Here is an 18,711-nt window from a genome sequence, read left to right on the forward strand (position 1 = left end):
ATAACATCGTCCACGGTACATATTGTGTCCTAAGTATCTATAAAGTTTCTCTAAATTACAAGGTGCTGTTCATTAATATATTCAATATATGGCCAAAATTCCCAGAAAAATAATGGAATCAGTCTGACACAAACGTTAAACCTCTGCAACTTTGTTGAGTGTGGTATTATGAAATTTTAATCCCTATAATCATACATTTGTACATGTACCTACAAATACCCCCGGTACATACATTTCTGGCCAAATTGTTTCTGAGGAGATTTTTAAAAGATTTTTCTCGAATTTTTCCTATGTTAAATTCAACCCCCATTGTTGCCCCACCCCTTACCCAGGGATTAATTGTGATATGAACAAATTTCACACTACCCGAGGATGCTTCCACATAAGTTTCAGCTTCTCTGTTCAGAAGGTTTTTGAGAACAGAAGATATTTTTTTTAAATGCCACCAAATTTTCAATAATTTTAAATTACACTGATCTCCCCCTTGAAAGTGGGGTGTGGCCCTTCATTGGAACAAAACTTGAATCTCCTTCATCCAAGGATGCTTTGATCTATTTTTGTTAAAATTAGTCAAATGCCTCTGGAGAAGAAGGAATTTGATATGTTGACAATGACAACACTGCCAACAATAATGACGTTGACAGACGACAGACAAATTTTAATAAGAAAAACTCATTTCAGCCTCTGACTCTAAAGGATGCATGTTAATATGTCAAAGTAAGTGGTTTACCTAATATCTTCCTCTTCTGTTCTGTTCCCTGCATTAGTCATCTTGGGTTTCTCCTGAAATTGATATTTTTCCCTTAATTTTTATAGTCTTCATAATGTGGTCAGAATAACATGCAATTTGAATTGAAATAGTGGCAATTTACCTGCTCAATAGATACATCCTTATTGGCCCACTTCACAATCAGCCGTTTTGACAAAGCTAGTTTTCCATTCATTTTAGCCATGGCATGCTCTGCACTCTACAAACACAGGAGAATCCGAGTTTACGACTTCCATGTTAATGATCCTGTACAGTATATAGTGCAATTTTTCTTTTCTCAATGCATTGGTAAAAAATTTCCTATCATTGACCACAGAAATTATCCCTCGATCTGACCCTCCTGGAAAATTTTTTCTAGATCTGCACAACATGCTTTGAAACTTACTGCTTTATTATCATAACTGGCGAAGCAATAGCCTCTAGATTTTCCCTGGTCTGGGCCGGATTTGTGGTACAGGAAGTCAAACTTTTTTAAGGATCCAAACTTCTGTAGAATCTTCAGTATGCTGAACCTGTCATGGCGAGACGAGAAATTGTCATTAGTGAAAAACAGTTGTTTAACCTTTCACCCCCCCAATAAAAAACCAGAAAAAAAGGTTACCGTTAATCTAACAATTCTAATTTGCTGATATTGGGGGTTTTTTTCTCCATAAAACTCGAATAATCTCACTTTGGATCTATTTGTCTCACTTTTCAAATTTTTTCATCTGTATACATTTATTTTTCTTCTTGTCAAAGAGAAGTGACAACATCAAAGTTTCATAGTCCCACAGCACAATCTGAAATCTGTTTGATGCACTTGCATGCTTATATTATATTAGCAGATGTCAAAACTTCACAGGAATTATACTTACTCTGTTAACCTGGAGTCCAGGTTTCCGATCCACAAGCGATAATCCGACTCCGGTGAGGAATCTGGTGGGACAGGTAGTGGGTCTGTCATCCTCTCACCACTGTGACGTACTGTATTACCAGATATTCACACCACGTCTGCTTAAACCCAAGGATCTACTGAACCTTTGCCTTCATCTTTATATAACTTTTTCTGAAATGAAAGAAATTTTATAATCCGTTGATTTTGAAGTCTTTATATTGTAGATTTATAAGAAATGATCAGAAAATCTTTTTTAATGGTAAGTATTCTACATGTAAAGCTAGTTATCTCTTATCTATTCCAGAATATACTGGTATATAAGAATTATCAATGACATCTGCAACTTGTTTCTCTCTGTTTGTCTTAATTATTATTCATATATTTCAATATTGATGTAAATAAACTTTAAAATTGCTATGAGAATACATGTACTTGTATACCACTACTCACTCCGGGGGATCCCCAGAAGACAAATTATAAGTGGCCAGGTTCACTTTTTAGATGGAGTCCATTAATTAGCTATGTAGTGTTAATTAGCTTTGAATTTTTAAGACTCAAACTTTTTAAATTTAATTTGGTCATTGGATATTAGAACATTCTGCAGAATAAACTAATAATCAAAGAGGGCAAATCCAAATAAGTAATGTCCATAATCATATACAATTATATACATGCAGGTATATAGTCTACAATGTATAGAAATCAAGACTGTAAAATGCTGCAAGGAAAGTCTAATTTGGTCATAAAAATTAAGACAGCTAGTGGAGGCGAAAGGCATCAGATTAATCAGTTAGTAAGGATATACTTTCAGCAGATCAACAGATCTGATTTATTTTGTAAACTTGCTGTAAATACCAAATGCAAGGAAATTTTCACACCCTAACAAGAGTTTTATTTTTGCCCCATCGTGAATAGATAAAGATGTTAGTGGGCAATTTAATTATTAAAATGGGGTACATGTAATTCAAAATGGTAATTTCTAAACAACTTCATGGCCCTTTATACAGAATATTGGACTGGTATTTTCATGTACATCCTTTAAATTTTCAATTAGTAAACAATAGTTCTGCAAACAGGGCAGGGATTTTGATTTAAAATGGAGCAATTTTATTTCTTAACAACTATGATTGTAGGGGCAAATAATAAATTGTATGGGTTGAAAATATCAGTACACTGAGTAATCTAAAACATAATAAATGGTCAACATCTTTCATGCATGCAAACACCCTACACTGCCCTTTGGTCTAACCCCCACAGGTGTGAAACAAGAGATAATCCTCGTTCTGATGACATTATCTGTACAGAATATACTAGTACCAGCTACATGTAGGTCAAGATGGCTGCAGGCAGCAGATGATTGTCATGAATGGTTAAACAAGAGAACACCCTCACAGTAATGTAACAGAAATTTATGAAACAACCAGTATATACATAAAAAACACATTTGACTAGCTCGTTTGATAATTTCTAATAATATATACCTACATGCATAATCATGATCGATAATTAATTGAGGTATTTTTTCAATGCAGAAATGTCCAAAATTATTAGGTACGATGTACAACACTTTTTGTGCAATCTCACATTCAGCCTCTTGATATATATACACTTGTACGAAATTACCAGTTCATAAGTTTTTTAATAACATGCAGGGATGTTTCTAAAAATTGATGTAGAAGGGAGAAATAAAAAAGTTGAAGGGGATCTGGAGGTCTAGCTTATAACTAGCTTGTGTTTGAAATGAAAAAATAGCTGGGTAATTAGGGCAATAAAGGTGGGGAAATTCCCCGCCTCCCGGGTCTTAGAGACAAACCTGAACATGTATCATTAACTAATATTTCACTGGCCAGTAGTATATCTGGAGCTTTGACTAATTCATCGTCAGTGACCCACAAGTGATTCGCATCGATTCTCTCCATCAGGAAACTTGTGGACTCAAAACCGTGGTTTGCGACCATGTGACAAATTATTTCCAGAAAGAATTCCTTAAATACCATTAGAGACATGCAAAACAAATCATATAATTTCAAGCTGCTTTTATTATTTAATATAATTTACACCTCAAAAGAAACACAATTAAGTTTGTTTTTATTAAATAAATTTGATGAACATATGTATGTTCATTCACAAAAATTATCAATATCGATATCAAAAGGTACAATGTTCAACATCACTGAGAATGGAAGCACACAAAGATCAAGGAAATTTTGTTCGTATTCTACAGGCCACCTGTGCTATCAAGTCCTATGTGACAGCTGTCTCTATTTCTTGTCGATTGGTATGAGTCTGTCCCTGCTGCCAGCAAGTGGTGGGAGAGGGGCCGAAATCTTCAGAGACCCGTCTCCTGACAGCTTAGATGTTAGATGCTCTGGATTCACTTCTTTGGGTAAAATGAACTGACGGTTGTATTCCCGGAACACTGATTTTCCATTTTCCTTTTCCTCGTGCTTACAATGCACTGAGAGCTGATTTCCATTGGTTTTGATGTGGATTTCCTCCGGTCTGAATTGGCGCACATCAAATCCCAGCTGGAACATTCTATTTCCATAAACATCCTCCTGGACAGGATTGTTAACATTGAAATCCTCCACCAGTCGAAGATCTTCCACGGTCTTTAGTCCGCTAGCTGGTCCAGATCTCTGGAAGTTTCTGGCCATATTATTCATTTCCTGGGTCATTTTACGCATTTCGTTCTCCATAGTCGGGGCTACTGTTGATTGGTACCCCCATACTGGATCAGTCCGAGGCATGACCTCTCGTCGATCGTAATCTGGAAATGGCATTGGTGCTCTGTCAAATAACGGCTCTGGATCATATCTAGGTGTCAGCTCTGGAAACCTGGACACCCTACTGGAATACATAGGACTATGGTTGAAGGACGACCATCTAGAATTCCAGTCATCATGGTAGATTGGAATATGACGGCTATACATGATTATACACTGCTTCTTCTTTATACACTTATTAACAACTTGGTTATCCTCAAATCAATGCGTCTCTAACACAGACGAAATTGTCACTGAAATCTCCTTTAGACTTTTCTCAACTCTTCTCTAATAAAGAACAGATGCTGTTTCTAAAATGCAGCTTGCACCTCTTATATATCCGTATGAAACCCTCTGGAAGCTAACAGAAGTAAACAGATCAAAACACATCAAAATGAAGCCGTGGAGCCAGAGGGGGTCATAAGACCCATGTGGACCATTAGTCAAGTCCCCATCAGTACACCAAACTCCCGTGGGCATTCTGTGTCTCACAAACTTCACTTGACCTGTCCGTTATTAATTATCTACAATCTCCTCTGAGACAGGTAGATGATGGGGGCTGACTCATGCAAACCTTTGTACAAGTGTTTGTCAACAAGTGTATACACCTAGAAAAATTCTTGGAAAGAAAAACAGCAAGGGAGTGGGTGGCTAAATGTGTAACACCTTTTTCAATTCGTGCAACGTCAATCTTTTTGCTTATATGTACAGCTTTTTAAAGGTTGTAAATCCTAGCTTATGGTGCAACTTATTATTAATCGCTTAGGAAATTATGTACAATCTTTAAAATGTTGCAATAATTTCCAATCTGATTAAAATCTCATTAAAATCCTTGATGCTCTGCTAAAAAGAAATGAAAATAATAAAAATAATAAAAAGTACAAAAAAACAAAACAATGGTTAAAAAATTCAAATCCTCACAGAAAATGTAAACCAAGTGTTATAGGCGTTGTGAACACAGTTATTTGCGAAATAAAGTTGTCGCGTATAAAATTTGGTTTACAGTAGTACATTATCAATCACGTGAAGCATCTAGTTTAATTCAGATTGCTATCATTTTGTAATATTTACCTCGCTCTAGCTCCATACTTTGCCAATTAACAGATATAAAAAAAAAAAATAAGCAGATAAAACTAATCTTTTAAGTATTGAATTGCATGGTCAATTATTTCCCATTAGTCAACTTCCATTAAAACTTGATGCTATCAACAAGGCTTAGGCAATTCTTTAAATTTCTCTAGTTACGCATACTCAATTTGAAGACAAATCTCAAATAATGCAAATGATTAATCAATTTAAGACTCAGGGATACCAGTATTGCCAGGTCTAATAATTTAGTAAATTCTTAAAAACTTCAATCAATTAAGCAGAGAGACAATTAAGTTTCAAAGTGATCGATTTATGGCAATTGAACTTATTATATATAAGAGATTTTTGCCAAACGAAAACACCAAAAATGAAAAGTACCCTTTAAAAGCCAGCAGTTATACTCATAAGGCCAACAAAACAAATAATCTTTAGTTTCTCAGGCCTAAAAATTCCCAAATATAATGCAGCAGACAGGTATTTAATTTTCATTTGAAAAGGGGAATAACCCAATTTCATACATATATTTACATGTATTTAATAAAATGAATGTGACAGCATTGGCCAAATGCAGCAGTACTTGAGAAACAATATACCGGTAATTATTTTTTTTTTGCTATTAATGCAAATTATTATAGTTCAAAAACTGTCTCAATTAAGATGCTGAATTCTCAAATGGAACTTGTGTTTCACGATCGAGCTATGGATTCTTAAATTGAATGGATTGAACACACTTTCAAACCATTCCTTATTATTCAAGTAGCTGCAAGTCTGCAGTCCGGTCTGAAAAAAATTAGATCAAGGCACAGTTTAAAATTCTTACATGTTAAAAAGTTGAAATTTATGGCACACAAAAACTTGTGCCAACGTTGGGCTGATTATAACTTTACTCAGTGTTAATCAGCCACCATTCAAAGACCTTGTATCAATCAAAATCTTGTGCTATATTGCATATTATAGTATATGGGAGTATAAATATTAAAAATAGATATCAAGGGTGCACTTGATTTTCCTCTTAAGTGTTCAGTACACCATGCACACAAGTGCAGTGGTATAGCATTCTGGTGTACACTTTTCTACACCAATTGTTGTTGGGTGTAGCACTGAAACCAATATGGTGGGTAAATGATATGATTGCATGGAAACTTGACAAAGAATTTAAGTAATGTAATTGATCAAAAGTCACATATAAGTTGTCTTTCGTATGGAAGCCATTGATAAATTTAAAATGTATCTATTTTATTGCATTTATATCAGAAAACGCCCTGTCAGTGAACACCTGATTGTCTTCTAAAACTGCATGCATCCTTTTCTACCATATTCATTCTTAACTTCCATACAACTAGCCACTGAAGTGCACATGAAATACAATACAAAATGTTTACACTGGGGTACACTGGCTGGTGTACATCTAGTTAAGCTTAATCAAGCAAGCCCTATGATTTGCAAAAAACCCCAGAAAAGATGTTCTTTATTTTGTATTAAAATTATTTTTACATTGTTGCATCCATTTCGGTAAACAATGCTTATGCTATATAATCTATCCCAAGATATTTATGCAGCACATATTCTTAAATTATTTGATATTTACAAATACCTCAGGGTTCAAATGGTGTTCATTATATAAATACATGTACATAGCAGGAAAAAATCCCAAGATTTCTCCTCTAGCTTCTCAGGTTTCAATACACAGCTAAAAATAAAAAGTCTACAGGTATTTTGCATTACACTAAGCAAGATGAAAATAAACGGATCATAATGTTAAAAATTTGTGCAAGGTATTCTAAGTGACTTTTTGAATGGAGAAAAGATGTAAACATTTCCCATTTTAAATCTCCGTAAGAAATCTGTTTTCATTCATGTAAACTTCAAGGAGTGAAAAATGATAATGTGTCGATGAAGATATCTTGGATATTTTCCCTTTCATTAATTTCTATTGCATAAATTCTTTCACAGGTAGACTCCTCTAAGAATTTTTTTTATTAAAAATCGTCCAAATGCGCTGCATAAATATTTTGGGACAGGCTTTAATGAATTTCTTAATTAAATTAATGATATCATAATGATACTGGTGTTCCTGGGTGTATCTAATTATATGCAGCACATGCCCCGATGGTGACTGTTAAATATATAAGTATAATTACACTGTATTGGTGTTGCACTCATTTATTTAATTTTCATCTCGAAACATAGTTGGAAATATCTTACATTTTCCTGGCTTCAGATATTTCAGACTACTTGAAATGAATTACAGTGAAGTCGTACCCAAACCCACTCACACCCAAACAAACTCGTACTCAAATGGTCCGGTCGTACCCAAAACTGAGTGGTTCACTCGCACCCAAATATTTGAGTACGACTTCACTAGTCAACTCGTACCCACGGTATTTTTTGGCGTTTGCTTTAAACTTTATTGTTTTGTATTAGATGCATGTCTGTAGCTCTAATTCGCAAAAAAATTTCCATCCGCATTTGTTCAGATCGGGAGCTACCGACATGCAGCTAGTTTTGTATGTTACTTAAACAGTTATATACTTCAATGATACGCTCACGTGTATTTGTTGTAGTTCTATGTCAATTTGAATAATTAGCCTAAATAATAATTTCATCTCCGAGGGTTTGCAAAGTTTTTTTAAATTAATATATAATACATTAAACTAGTGTCTATTTCAGTTTAAAAAGGATTTTGGACTATTTCTCTTAAACATATAATATGACAGCTAGTTTTGTATGTACTTAAACAGTTATATACTTCAGTAATACGCTCACATGTGTATTTGTTGTAGTTCTATGTCATATACATATAATGTTTAATAATAAAAACTTCCAAAAGTGATGAAAATGTGTTTTTCTTCTTAATTTCTTCTTAATTATGAGCAGCATGTTTATTTTGTGCTGACAAACTCATTGGTTGATCGGTTGAACGGAATCACATAAAGCAATTAATTTTAATTGATGATAGTTAACCTGCTCATAATCATTCTTTGATCCGTCCGCATCAGAACTAGATTGTACTAGATTTTTATAACAAATTCTTTCAAATTAGTTATACAATTTGCATATTAATGTTATCGATAATATACAAGACATAACAACATACGAATAAAAGCCACTCATTTTATTTTCTTATAATAAATATAGATCTGCCCGTATTCAAATACACTGAGATCTAGGGATGTTTGTATATACATAAATTTGTTAAATAAAACATAACTAAAAAACATAACATAAAATATGAATGAAAACTATTGTATTTTATTTTCTTAGTATAAATATATTTTTTCCCGTGGGTACGAGTTCACTAGTGAAGTCGTACTCAAATATTTGGGTGCGAGTGAACCACTCAGTTTTGGGTACGACCGACCATTTGAGTACGAGTTTGTTTGGGTGCGAGTCGGGTTGGGTACGACTTCACTTGATTCCCTTGAAATGGAGTATATTAATTAAAACACGATGCTATATACCGTACACTATCCATTAAATTAATGTTGAACAGGGTTTATTTACACTTACAGCAATCTGAGGAAAAATATATTCTCTTTTGACTTTGAGAAGTTGACAGGCATAGCATACATTCATGTAGGCTATGCCTGTTCACTTCTCAAAAGAGAATAAAGAAATATATTTTGTGGGCATATAAATGCTTTTCGAATAAATTTTAAAGGATGTGTATTGAGACAGGTCTACTGTTTTATAGTGAATACTGAAATATGTCAGCTCCAAACATGGCGATTTATACACAACAGCAGTACAAGACTCTTGTTGAGCAGTCGAGTTAATTAATCTCTTTCTTTTTTTTTAGCCTTCACCGAAGGTTATACTAGTTTGTTTACTTACTAACTTAGTTTTCTTTTACCTCTTCGCTGTTGCTATTCAATGTACTGCTTACCGTTTCATTTTCTCCATATGCAGGAAACTTCAATACTAGTAGTAGTAATACAGATACTCCATAAAATTACTCTGTATTTTCACTTTCTCTCAGATTTGGGTAAAATAGGACACGATATTAAAACTATTAAATGTCTGTAAAAGGTACATACAATTTGACTGAACCAAGCCTTTTAAAAAGTTTAGCAGTAGTATACAAATATTATTACAATAAAGTATATAAAATTACAATATTTTTTCATTCAGAATTCCACTTTTACCCAGTACTGTCATCTTAATCAGTAAGGAGTTTTAAGGATAGTGAATAAAGGGATGGTTTAATAAAACATTACAAACATTGACCAAGTTTTGCTTTTCAAAGTCGCATGTTCATAATGTTATGATCTTCGGAATATTTCGACTACGAACTTAGGTACTAATTGAGTGGAATCTGTTTAACAGTTATTTTCATATTGCTATTTTATATGTCTTTGAAGAATGACCATTATTTGAATCATCTGATCAATAAGAGATGTGAAGAATCAAGATTATAAAATCTGTGTGCAGGTTTTGAAAGTCATGTGTCCTTTTACTGCCTTAAGCTAATTAAATAGGCAATCAGCTTTACATCTACGTAAATTGCATTTAAAACTAAATTTGAAATTGGTATAACTATTCCATTTTGATATCTAAAATTTGAATAGATGAATGGGATAGGAGAAATGATGATGAACCAGACCTTGTTTCAGTCAGTTGCCCTACCAACTGAGCCATCTGGCACTGGCACATCTTCCAATTCCTTGTCTGATCCATCATGCCATGCCAGTTAAGCCCTGGAAGTGGCAGGTTAACTCCTGCCATAGGGGAAGGTTGTGGGGTGATCTTGACAGGGTGAAGATTATTTAAAAGGGGGAGGGGAATGTGACAATCAGAGTAGTTTGACTATTCTGACGCCAGATAGCTTAGTTGGTAGAGCAGCTGACTAGAGATTCAGGGGGCCCAGGTTCGAATCCCTATCTGCATGGTCCAGTGTTATTTCTCTATTCCCATTGGTGCCATGCCAGCCCCTGGGACTGACAGGTTCACTCTTGCCACATGGGAAGAACATTAAAGGGGGAAGGAATGTGTCAATCAGACGGTTTGAATACCATTTATTTTGAACCTTACGATAGATTATATATTATGTATATGTATTATATATATATATATATATATTATGGCCGCGACATATAAATCCCCTCTATAGTTTTCATTCCTATTGGAGAGAAGGTTCAAAATATTATGGCCATGATATTTTGAACCTCCGTCCTATTTTAAATTTCCATGGGAGAGGGAGCTCATTCAGCTCAAATTATTATGGCTGCAATATATTGACCCCTCCCTATATTTTTCATTTCTACTGGAGGGGAGGTTCAAAATATTATGGCCATGATATATTGAACCCCCTAACTTTTTCAATATCCCATTGGAGAGGGGGTTCAAAATTTTATGGCCTTGATCATCAGAGGGGTTCAAAAGATTTCGCAGCCACAATATTTTGAACCACCTCTCTAATAGCAATGAAAACTAGAGGGGGGAACCCCGGTTCAATATTTTATAGGGGGATTCAATATTTTGCAGCGATATATTGAACCTGAGTTCATAATAACGTATAATATATTGAACTCGGGTTCATTTTTTCGCAGTATCAAAATATTATATGACACCAGTTCCAGATAGTTTAGTTGGTAGAACTCCTGACTAGAGATTCAGGGAGCCCATCATTATTTCTCCAATCCCATTAATACTGGTACTTTTTGTGCCATGCCAACCCCTGGCACTGATAGGTTAACTCCTGCCACCGGGGAAGATCTTGGGGTGATCTTGATGACATTGATGGGGTGAAGATTATTTAAAAGGGGGGGGGGGGGAAGGGGGGGAATGTGACAATCAGAGTGGTTTGATTTCTGATGCCATATAGCCACTTGGTAGAGCACCTCACTAGAGATTCAGGGGGCCCAGGTTCAATCCTGGTCTGGTCCATCATTATTCCTCCTATTTGGAATTCTGTTACATAGGTTTTTTTAGCTCACCTGAGCTGAAAGCTCAAGTGAGCTTTTCTGATCACTTTTTGTCTGCCTGTCCATCCTTCCATCCGTCTGTCTGTAAACTTTTTACATTTTCAACTTCTTCTCCAGAACCACTGGGCCAATTTCAACCAAACTTGGCACAAAGCATCATTGGGTGAAGAGGATTCAAGTTTGTTTAAATGAAGGGCCATGCTCTCTCTCTCTTTAGGATTTATTGAAAATTTGTTAATATTTTTAAAAATCTTCTTCTCAGAAACCATTTGGCCCAAAAAGCTAAAACTTAAGTGAAAGTATGCTCAGATAGTGTAGATTCAGATTTGTTCAAATCGGTAAGGTGGGGCCACAATGGGCAATCAAAGTTTTACATAGAATATATATTGTAAATCTTTAAAAATCTTCTCAGAAACCAATCAGCAAGGAAGGCTGAAACTTGTGTGGAAGCTTCCTCATGTAGTGTAAATTCAAAGTTGTGAAAATCATGACCCCCAGGGGTAGGATGGGGCCACAATGGGGGGGGGGGGGTCGTACTTTTACAGGAATATACAGTGTTAATCTTTCAAAATTTTCTTCTCATAAACCATTTAGCCAGAAAAGCTGAAACTTGTGTCAAAGCATCCTTAGAGGGTGTAGATTCAAATTTGTTTAAATCATTGTCCCTGGGGGTAAGGTTGGGCCACAATTGGGGATTCAAAGTTTTACATTGGAATATATAGAGTAAAAATTTGAAAGTCTTCTTCTCATAAATAATCAGCCAGGGAAGCTGAAACATGTATGGAAGCACCCTTATGTTATTGTAGTGTAGATACCAATTTGTGAAAATCATGACCCCAGGGGTAGGGTGGAGTTACAATGGGGAGTCGAACTTTTGCATAGAAATATATAGTGTAAAGCTTTTAAAGTCTTCTTCTCAGAAACTAATCAGACAGGAAAGATGGAACTTGTGTGAAAGCATCCTCAGGTAGGGTAGATTCACGTTTGTTCAAAACATTGGGGGGGGGGGGGTCACAACAGTGGGGGGAGGGCAAAAATTTACATAGGAATATAAAAATAGAAAAAAATTTAATATATCTTTTTCTAAAAAACACTTTCCTAGAAAAGCTATAACTTTACTGAAAGCAACCTCAGATAATGAGGATTTAAATTCTTTCAATTTAAAATCTTGAGGAGTAGGGTGGGACTACTTTGGGATTCCAATTTTACCAAGGAAAATATTTTAATGATTCAAAAAATGAAATGTTATGATATATGGTTTTATCATATTGCTGATTCTTTCAAATTGTTTAGACTTTGGCCCCTGGATGATTCTTGGGCCTCACAAGGGGTTTAGAGTTTGATGTAGGCTTATATCACATATATAAACAAATGTTTAGAATCTTTTTGAGAATTTACTGCAATGTTCAAAAGGTGAAATCATCCTTTTAGAAAAGGGACTTGATTATAAACATAAGAATATCCAGGGTAAAAAAAATGGACTTTTATTTAATATACAGGATCTACATGTATACCGATTTGTTACTAGCAAATTCTGAGGAATAACAGACCAAAGTGCCAGTAAAGTTTGTGTTTAACTTATGTACATTCTTCATGAAATCTTAGAAATTTTTATTACTTATTTATCCCAGATTTCCTAATGCTATTTCTGGAATCAGTGGTTATTCATTAAGCATAGCAGACTTTGATTCAAGAGCATAGTATACAGTTACTGCATCTTGTGTACCGGAATAGATCACTGTATGGGCAAACACAGCATATCAGACAGTTAGAATCTTAATTAGTTACAGCATACATTATGTTATTAAGGTCATATTAATGAAAATTAAATCAATGCTTGATTAAATCATTTGAAAATAGAATTATTAGAATTATATAAGAATACAATACATATAATCAGCTTGGCAATTATCAATGAGGGGGTATCAAAAAACAATATTTTAGCAGTAATTAAGATAAATAGAACAGTATTGTACAACTCTTGTGGTTTTCAAGTACATGTATGTCATGTCATGATACCAAATCTTGGTCATTATTCGAACTAGGGCTGATTGAATCTTTCATACCATAATTTAATTGATTGAAATTTTTTTCGACTCATACAAGAGATGATATATACTACTTTACATGTTATTTATGTGTGTATGATTCAATCCCTCTTGTTTGTTTCATTTACATCTTGAAATAATATCTACGGTAATAGCAATGTTTTTTTCTCATAGGTTATTTGCAAAAGACATGTCCCGTTTTGCTAGATTATGTAGAATTGTACCCAGTGGGGCTGTGAAATCACACTATGCCAGTAAAAGAATGGTTGTTGCGGTGAATTCATTATGTCGAGTTCCTGGAGCGGGACCCGGGTTACAGAATGGAGGAGGCTGCTGGGTGGATAACAAACCATTCTCACTCACTACACAATGTCAGTATAGCTATTTACTTTTTCTTCTATGTTTTACATTACCTACAGAAAATTATCATTTTTTTTGGCCTGCTTTCAGTGATATTGATAAAATTTGTAAATTATCAGTTTCAAGTAGGTCTGTCTATTCATCAGGTATTTCATTTTGTGTTATTGGCTTTCTGAAACAATTTCAAACAATATCTCAAAAACCTTTAAAATTTACACAACATATTCCCATGGCCTCAAGAAGACTGCTATTGAGAAACTTACATGCACGTGTTACACACAGACAAAATGTATGAATTTATGTCTTTGACCCTTTGACCATGACTTTAAACCTATGTTAAAGGTTTAAAGTCATGAGTGAATATATTCTCACTGTGTGTAATATTTGGGTTTCTAGGCAATATATCTTTAAATAGCCTTTGAGCTTTTGCAATGAAACAATAAATTAAATCACAATTTCTTATGGCCTTAAAAGAACACAATTTTTATTGAGGTCAGAGCATGATGGTCAATGTCAGAAATCTATACAGTGTACATAAAAATTTTCATATTAACTTGAACTTTTTTGACATTTTTTTTTTCAACAAAATATAATATTACAAATCCCACAAATCCCTACGTTCCAATTAAAGAATATCACTTTTGATTTTGAAGTCAAGGGTCAAGGTTATGAATGAATACTAGTTCATTCTGTCTGTGTGAGTACTTTTGTCTTTGGACAATACCTTTAAAAAGCCATTTACTTTTTGCAACATTATATGTTGTCTCTTTAAAAAAAGAAAAGTATCAATTTTAAGGCTAGCAGTTTAATTAAAGGTCAATGTTGATGTTTTATTCTTTCTCCATAACCTTTTTTTCTGGTCTTTCCTTAAGGTGGCTCAACACAACAACATTAAATAATACATGAGTGTATAGATTGAGCATCCTTAAGAAGGAATACAAATTTCCTAAATTAGGTTAAAATCAAATATTTCTCTATTATATTTTCATATTAGAACAATTAACAGAAAATAGTGTGGTATTTTGCAGGCATGAAGAAAGTGAAAAGAAAAGTCAGTAATAAAAGGCCACAGTCGAAAAAGGGGAAGGAGGTTGATGAAGAGGATGAGGATTCTGATGAGGACGTGAACCGTGTGGAAGAACTGGTGGATATGGAATTACTGAAACAGGAAATGGAAGAGGCGATAAAACACATGCAGATAGAATTGACCAAGAATGTTACCTTAAGGCCATCAACAGGTAAGGTAGCTTACATGCGAGACTCTCACCAGAAGCAAAGAGATGTATCAATTGACTTATATGTCTTTTTACTTTAATTTTTTTTATGTTAATCTAGTGAATTGTCCAGCCAAGTGTTTTTTTTTCAGAGTAATATATTTTGAATTTTTATTGTAGCTGTATATGAAGATTTAAACATCGAGACACCAGATGGAAAATTCCCTTTAAACCAGTTATCTCAGATAGCGATCCAGGGACCGGTGGTCATTATAAACATGTCTGCCTCCCCTCAGGTATTAGACTTTGAAACAGTGTGCCCTTGCTTTACAGGAAATCTGAATTTTCAATTGTGTACTTCATGTATGTATGCCATGTAATCCTTTTTCCTATGTTTTAAGAAGCAGTATATTTATCATATTGGATGAAATTATAAGATCTTGGTCCTTAATTTCAATAGACTGACTGTTTCATGCAATATACCATGTGGAAAACTTACTTATTTCATTATATACTTTTGTGTTAGTTATTTTGTGTAACATGTACGTGTGTAACGTACGTCATACCGTATATCCGATAATTTTGGTGATGATCTAATTTTCGCTTTCTTCACAATCTATTTTTAAATTGCAAATAATTTCATACGCAGAAATTATATCCTGTATCATTTTCTAAAAGAAAATTTTTAAATCGCAAAAAATGACTTCCGCATAAATTAAAAATGTTACAGTTTTTTTCCATTTTTGCAAATTTTGTGACACGCGAAAAAAAACCGGAATCCGATATATGATATTGCAATCTGTATTTGCAGTACATTAAAGATGTGGATGATGCAATGAGAAAAGAATTGAATTTAAATCCCCAAATCAATGGAGCTATGCTAACAATACCTATACCAAAGTAAGCCATTTTTATGTTTAAAGAGAAAAGTTTTAATTTATTTGTTTATTTAATTTTAAGAGCAAAAAATTGTAATTTGTAATTCTGACAGATATTAATTATTTTAAAATATGATGCTTACATTTTTGTATATTATGATAATGTACAGTAATGTTAGATCAATTCATATAAAGAATGAAAATAAGAATGACGGTACATATATTGGTTATAGCTTAGTCTCAAGGACCAGTGGACTTACTTCGCTGTACCATAATTTGTAATTTCTGTATATTAGATAAATGTGTTATTATAAGTAAAGCAAATTTGCTGTATAAATGAACATGTTTTCTTTCTCATGACTACCATTTATGCTAATTTATACATAAGAAAAATACCTTTTTTCATTTAATTTTAAAACTAAAAAACAATTCCTTGTAAGAGATGTAAATTCCTTACTTTTCATAACCATTAAACTTTACAATGATTTGTTCAAAATTTGCCAGGGACCCCACAAAACTTTGCTTTTGTTTTTGTTTGTACGGTATTAAACAAGTTTCACTGTACACTTTTTTTTTCATGGGAATTTTTTTTTATTAATTGTCTTTCAGAATCACTACAGAATATAGAAATGAAATGGTAGAACGGGTGAAAAAGATAGCGGAGAATTCTAAAGAGGTCATACGGCATATACGTTCCAAGTACGTAAAAGTTCTGAACTCTAACAAAGAAGAAGAATCAGAAGATGCAATTTTTGAATATACCAATAAGGTAAGAACCGATATATTTTGAAACTAAACTGAACAACATGCTAATTATATATCCCTATTTTATAAGGCCGTTTTTTTTTTTAATAAGTTGTTTTTCAAGACTCTTCCCCCCAAAATTGGGTCAGTAGGTAACAAAAAAAATCAAGAGGCCCATGGGCCACATTGCTCACCTGAGCAACAATAGGCATGATAAAATCAGCTTAATGGAGTCATTATTGAAAATATCTGGACAATGTGGTATAATACATGTAGATCCTGTATATATAAAAATCCATTCCCCACCCTGGTTTTTCTTATGCTTATAATCAAGTCCCTTTTCTAACACGATGATTTTATAGTCATATCACATGTTGAGCATTGCAGTTCTAAAAAAAAAGATCCTAAACAATTATTTATATATGGGATATAAACCTACATCAAACTCTGAACCCCTTGTGAGGCCCAAGAATCGTCCAGGGGACAGAGTCTAAACAATTTTAAAGAATCAGTAATATGTAAATATTGCTTGCATTTAAGTAAAATCATATATAATTACATTTTAGTTTTTGTGAATAATTGAAATATTTTCCTTCGTACAATTGGATCCCCATTGAATGTGGCCCACCCTACTCCTCAAGATCTTGACTTTAACGAATTTGAATATACTCTATCTGAAGTTGCTTCCACTAAAGTTACAGCTTTTCTAAGTAAATGGTTTTTTAGAAGATAAGATTTTTCTCTTTTTATTCTTTTATATAAAAATCGGATTGTTCAAATGAATACCTGGTAATATTATGCTTATGCTAAATTCATATATATTCACCTGAATCAATTTATTTCTAATTTTTTAAAAAATTCTTTTACTTTAAATCTTTAATAACTTTGGGTCAGTCAGTTTTGAAAAACAACAAATAAAATGAATTGGCCTTATATTGCTTCATACCTATGCTGTAAATGTTTAGCAAACAGTTTTGTATACTATTAAAGCTTTTTAATTTTTTTAATGAAGAACTTAATATTTACATAATACACATTAATTGGCATTTTACAAACCACCTGGAAGATTAAAAAAAGATCCTCCTATGTAATTATATCCATGTTTAAAAGAATGCTAATTATGAAATTCTAATTATAAAATCACAAAACATTTATTTTATTTTTTAGATAAATGCCAAGGTAAAGATCTATACTGATAAAATCACAGATCTAGCAATGAAGAGGAGTAAAGAAATAAAAGCTTAATTAACAATGCAGTTTTTCTAACAATTTTATTTAATAAAGAAATATTGAATGACTATGTATTGTTTTATTATTTGTGGTGGTTACATTATACATACGGTACCTGTAAATATTATCATCTTCAAAACTTTGTCCATTTTGATAAATATTCCAAAGAGTATCATATCTTACAAGACAGTTTGATTCAGATTCAATTTAAAATTACATCTAGCTCAGTTGTAATGGAGCCTATAAAATCCATAAAAGAATATTAGAAATACCGGTATACAAATATCCCACTTTCAAGTTGAAAGTTCAAATTTCATTTAAGGTAAGGTTTGCGGTTACAGGGAGATGACTCACACATTTTCATTGTGACGTAACACCAACTACCCTTTATTTCAGTTATGATGTCAAAATTTATATGACGTCATAATTGATTTTTTTTATTTCGCAGGGTTTTTTAGTTTCAATGAAAAAATAAGAGGACAGAAGCATTTTATCAATTTCCACGAAAACGAAATCCGCATCATTTTGTTTTGAATAGTGTTTTAGAAACATCAGATTACACATATTCTAAGATACGTTTTTCCTGAAATCGGTGGACTTGGAAAGGTTTCAAATAAGATGTTTTCGTTTACATAATAGTAGTCCAAAATTAAGACTTTTGCTGCATTTTATTCTATTTTTAGATAGTTTATCATTAATAAAAGTGAATCATGATATTAATAGTGATATTATTTTCGAACATTTTAAGCATAAATAACCCCCATAATAGTCACATATAAAATGTACATATTTTTACGAAATTGTTTACATTTTGTC

The 18,711-nt window shown here is 33.3% G+C and overlaps 3 protein-coding genes across 4 annotated transcripts in view; 1 reads left to right on the forward strand and 2 right to left on the reverse strand.

Moving 5' to 3' along the window:
* Positions 1-9,490, reverse strand: part of LOC128155156 (probable RNA-binding protein 18) — a 10,504-nt gene extending 1,014 nt beyond the window's left edge. Inside the window, exons 1-5 of one of the 2 annotated variants that reach the window (XM_052816730.1) lie at positions 9,384-9,490; positions 1,624-1,814; positions 1,155-1,281; positions 873-968; positions 731-783 (exon numbers count right to left, since the gene is read on the reverse strand). In XM_052816730.1, coding sequence (XP_052672690.1) covers positions 731-783; positions 873-968; positions 1,155-1,281; positions 1,624-1,712 — 365 coding nt within the window. In that variant the 5' untranslated portion in view covers positions 1,713-1,814; positions 9,384-9,490. Of the gene's footprint in view, positions 1-730; positions 784-872; positions 969-1,154; positions 1,282-1,623; positions 1,815-9,331 lie in introns of both variants that reach the window. The other variant, XM_052816731.1, reaches the window with a different exon arrangement.
* Positions 3,665-4,896, reverse strand: LOC128155155 (body wall muscle protein HR-29-like). The gene has a single exon (XM_052816729.1). It carries the CDS (start codon positions 4,574-4,576, stop codon positions 3,905-3,907), a length of 672 nt encoding a protein of 223 aa, XP_052672689.1. The 5' UTR covers positions 4,577-4,896; the 3' UTR covers positions 3,665-3,904.
* A 205-nt stretch (positions 9,491-9,695) lies between the features above and the next one.
* On the forward strand, positions 9,696-17,963 carry LOC128155153 (ribosome-recycling factor-like). Its single transcript, XM_052816728.1, has 7 exons — positions 9,696-9,794; positions 13,644-13,840; positions 14,858-15,067; positions 15,224-15,339; positions 15,855-15,943; positions 16,531-16,690; positions 17,833-17,963. Exons 2-7 carry the CDS (start codon positions 13,660-13,662, stop codon positions 17,908-17,910), a joined length of 834 nt encoding a protein of 277 aa, XP_052672688.1. The 5' UTR covers positions 9,696-9,794; positions 13,644-13,659; the 3' UTR covers positions 17,911-17,963.
* Positions 17,964-18,711: the final 748 nt, after the last annotated feature.

This window comes from Crassostrea angulata, chromosome 7, assembly GCF_025612915.1.
Source record: "Crassostrea angulata isolate pt1a10 chromosome 7, ASM2561291v2, whole genome shotgun sequence".
Classification (NCBI taxonomy): domain Eukaryota; kingdom Metazoa; phylum Mollusca; class Bivalvia; order Ostreida; family Ostreidae; genus Magallana; species Magallana angulata.

Bases quoted from the DNA above. Each gene is read 5' to 3' on its own strand.
- LOC128155155 (XM_052816729.1), bottom strand. From the start codon at position 4,576: ATGTATAGCCGTCATATTCCAATCTACCATGATGACTGGAATTCTAGA.
- LOC128155153 (XM_052816728.1), top strand. From the start codon at position 13,660: ATGTCCCGTTTTGCTAGATTATGTAGAATTGTACCCAGTGGGGCTGTG. The intron at 13,841-14,857 runs GTCAGTATAGCT...GGTATTTTGCAG, and splicing joins ATTCTCACTCACTACACAAT to GCATGAAGAAAGTGAAAAGA. The intron at 15,068-15,223 runs GTAAGGTAGCTT...TTTTTATTGTAG, and splicing joins TACCTTAAGGCCATCAACAG to CTGTATATGAAGATTTAAAC.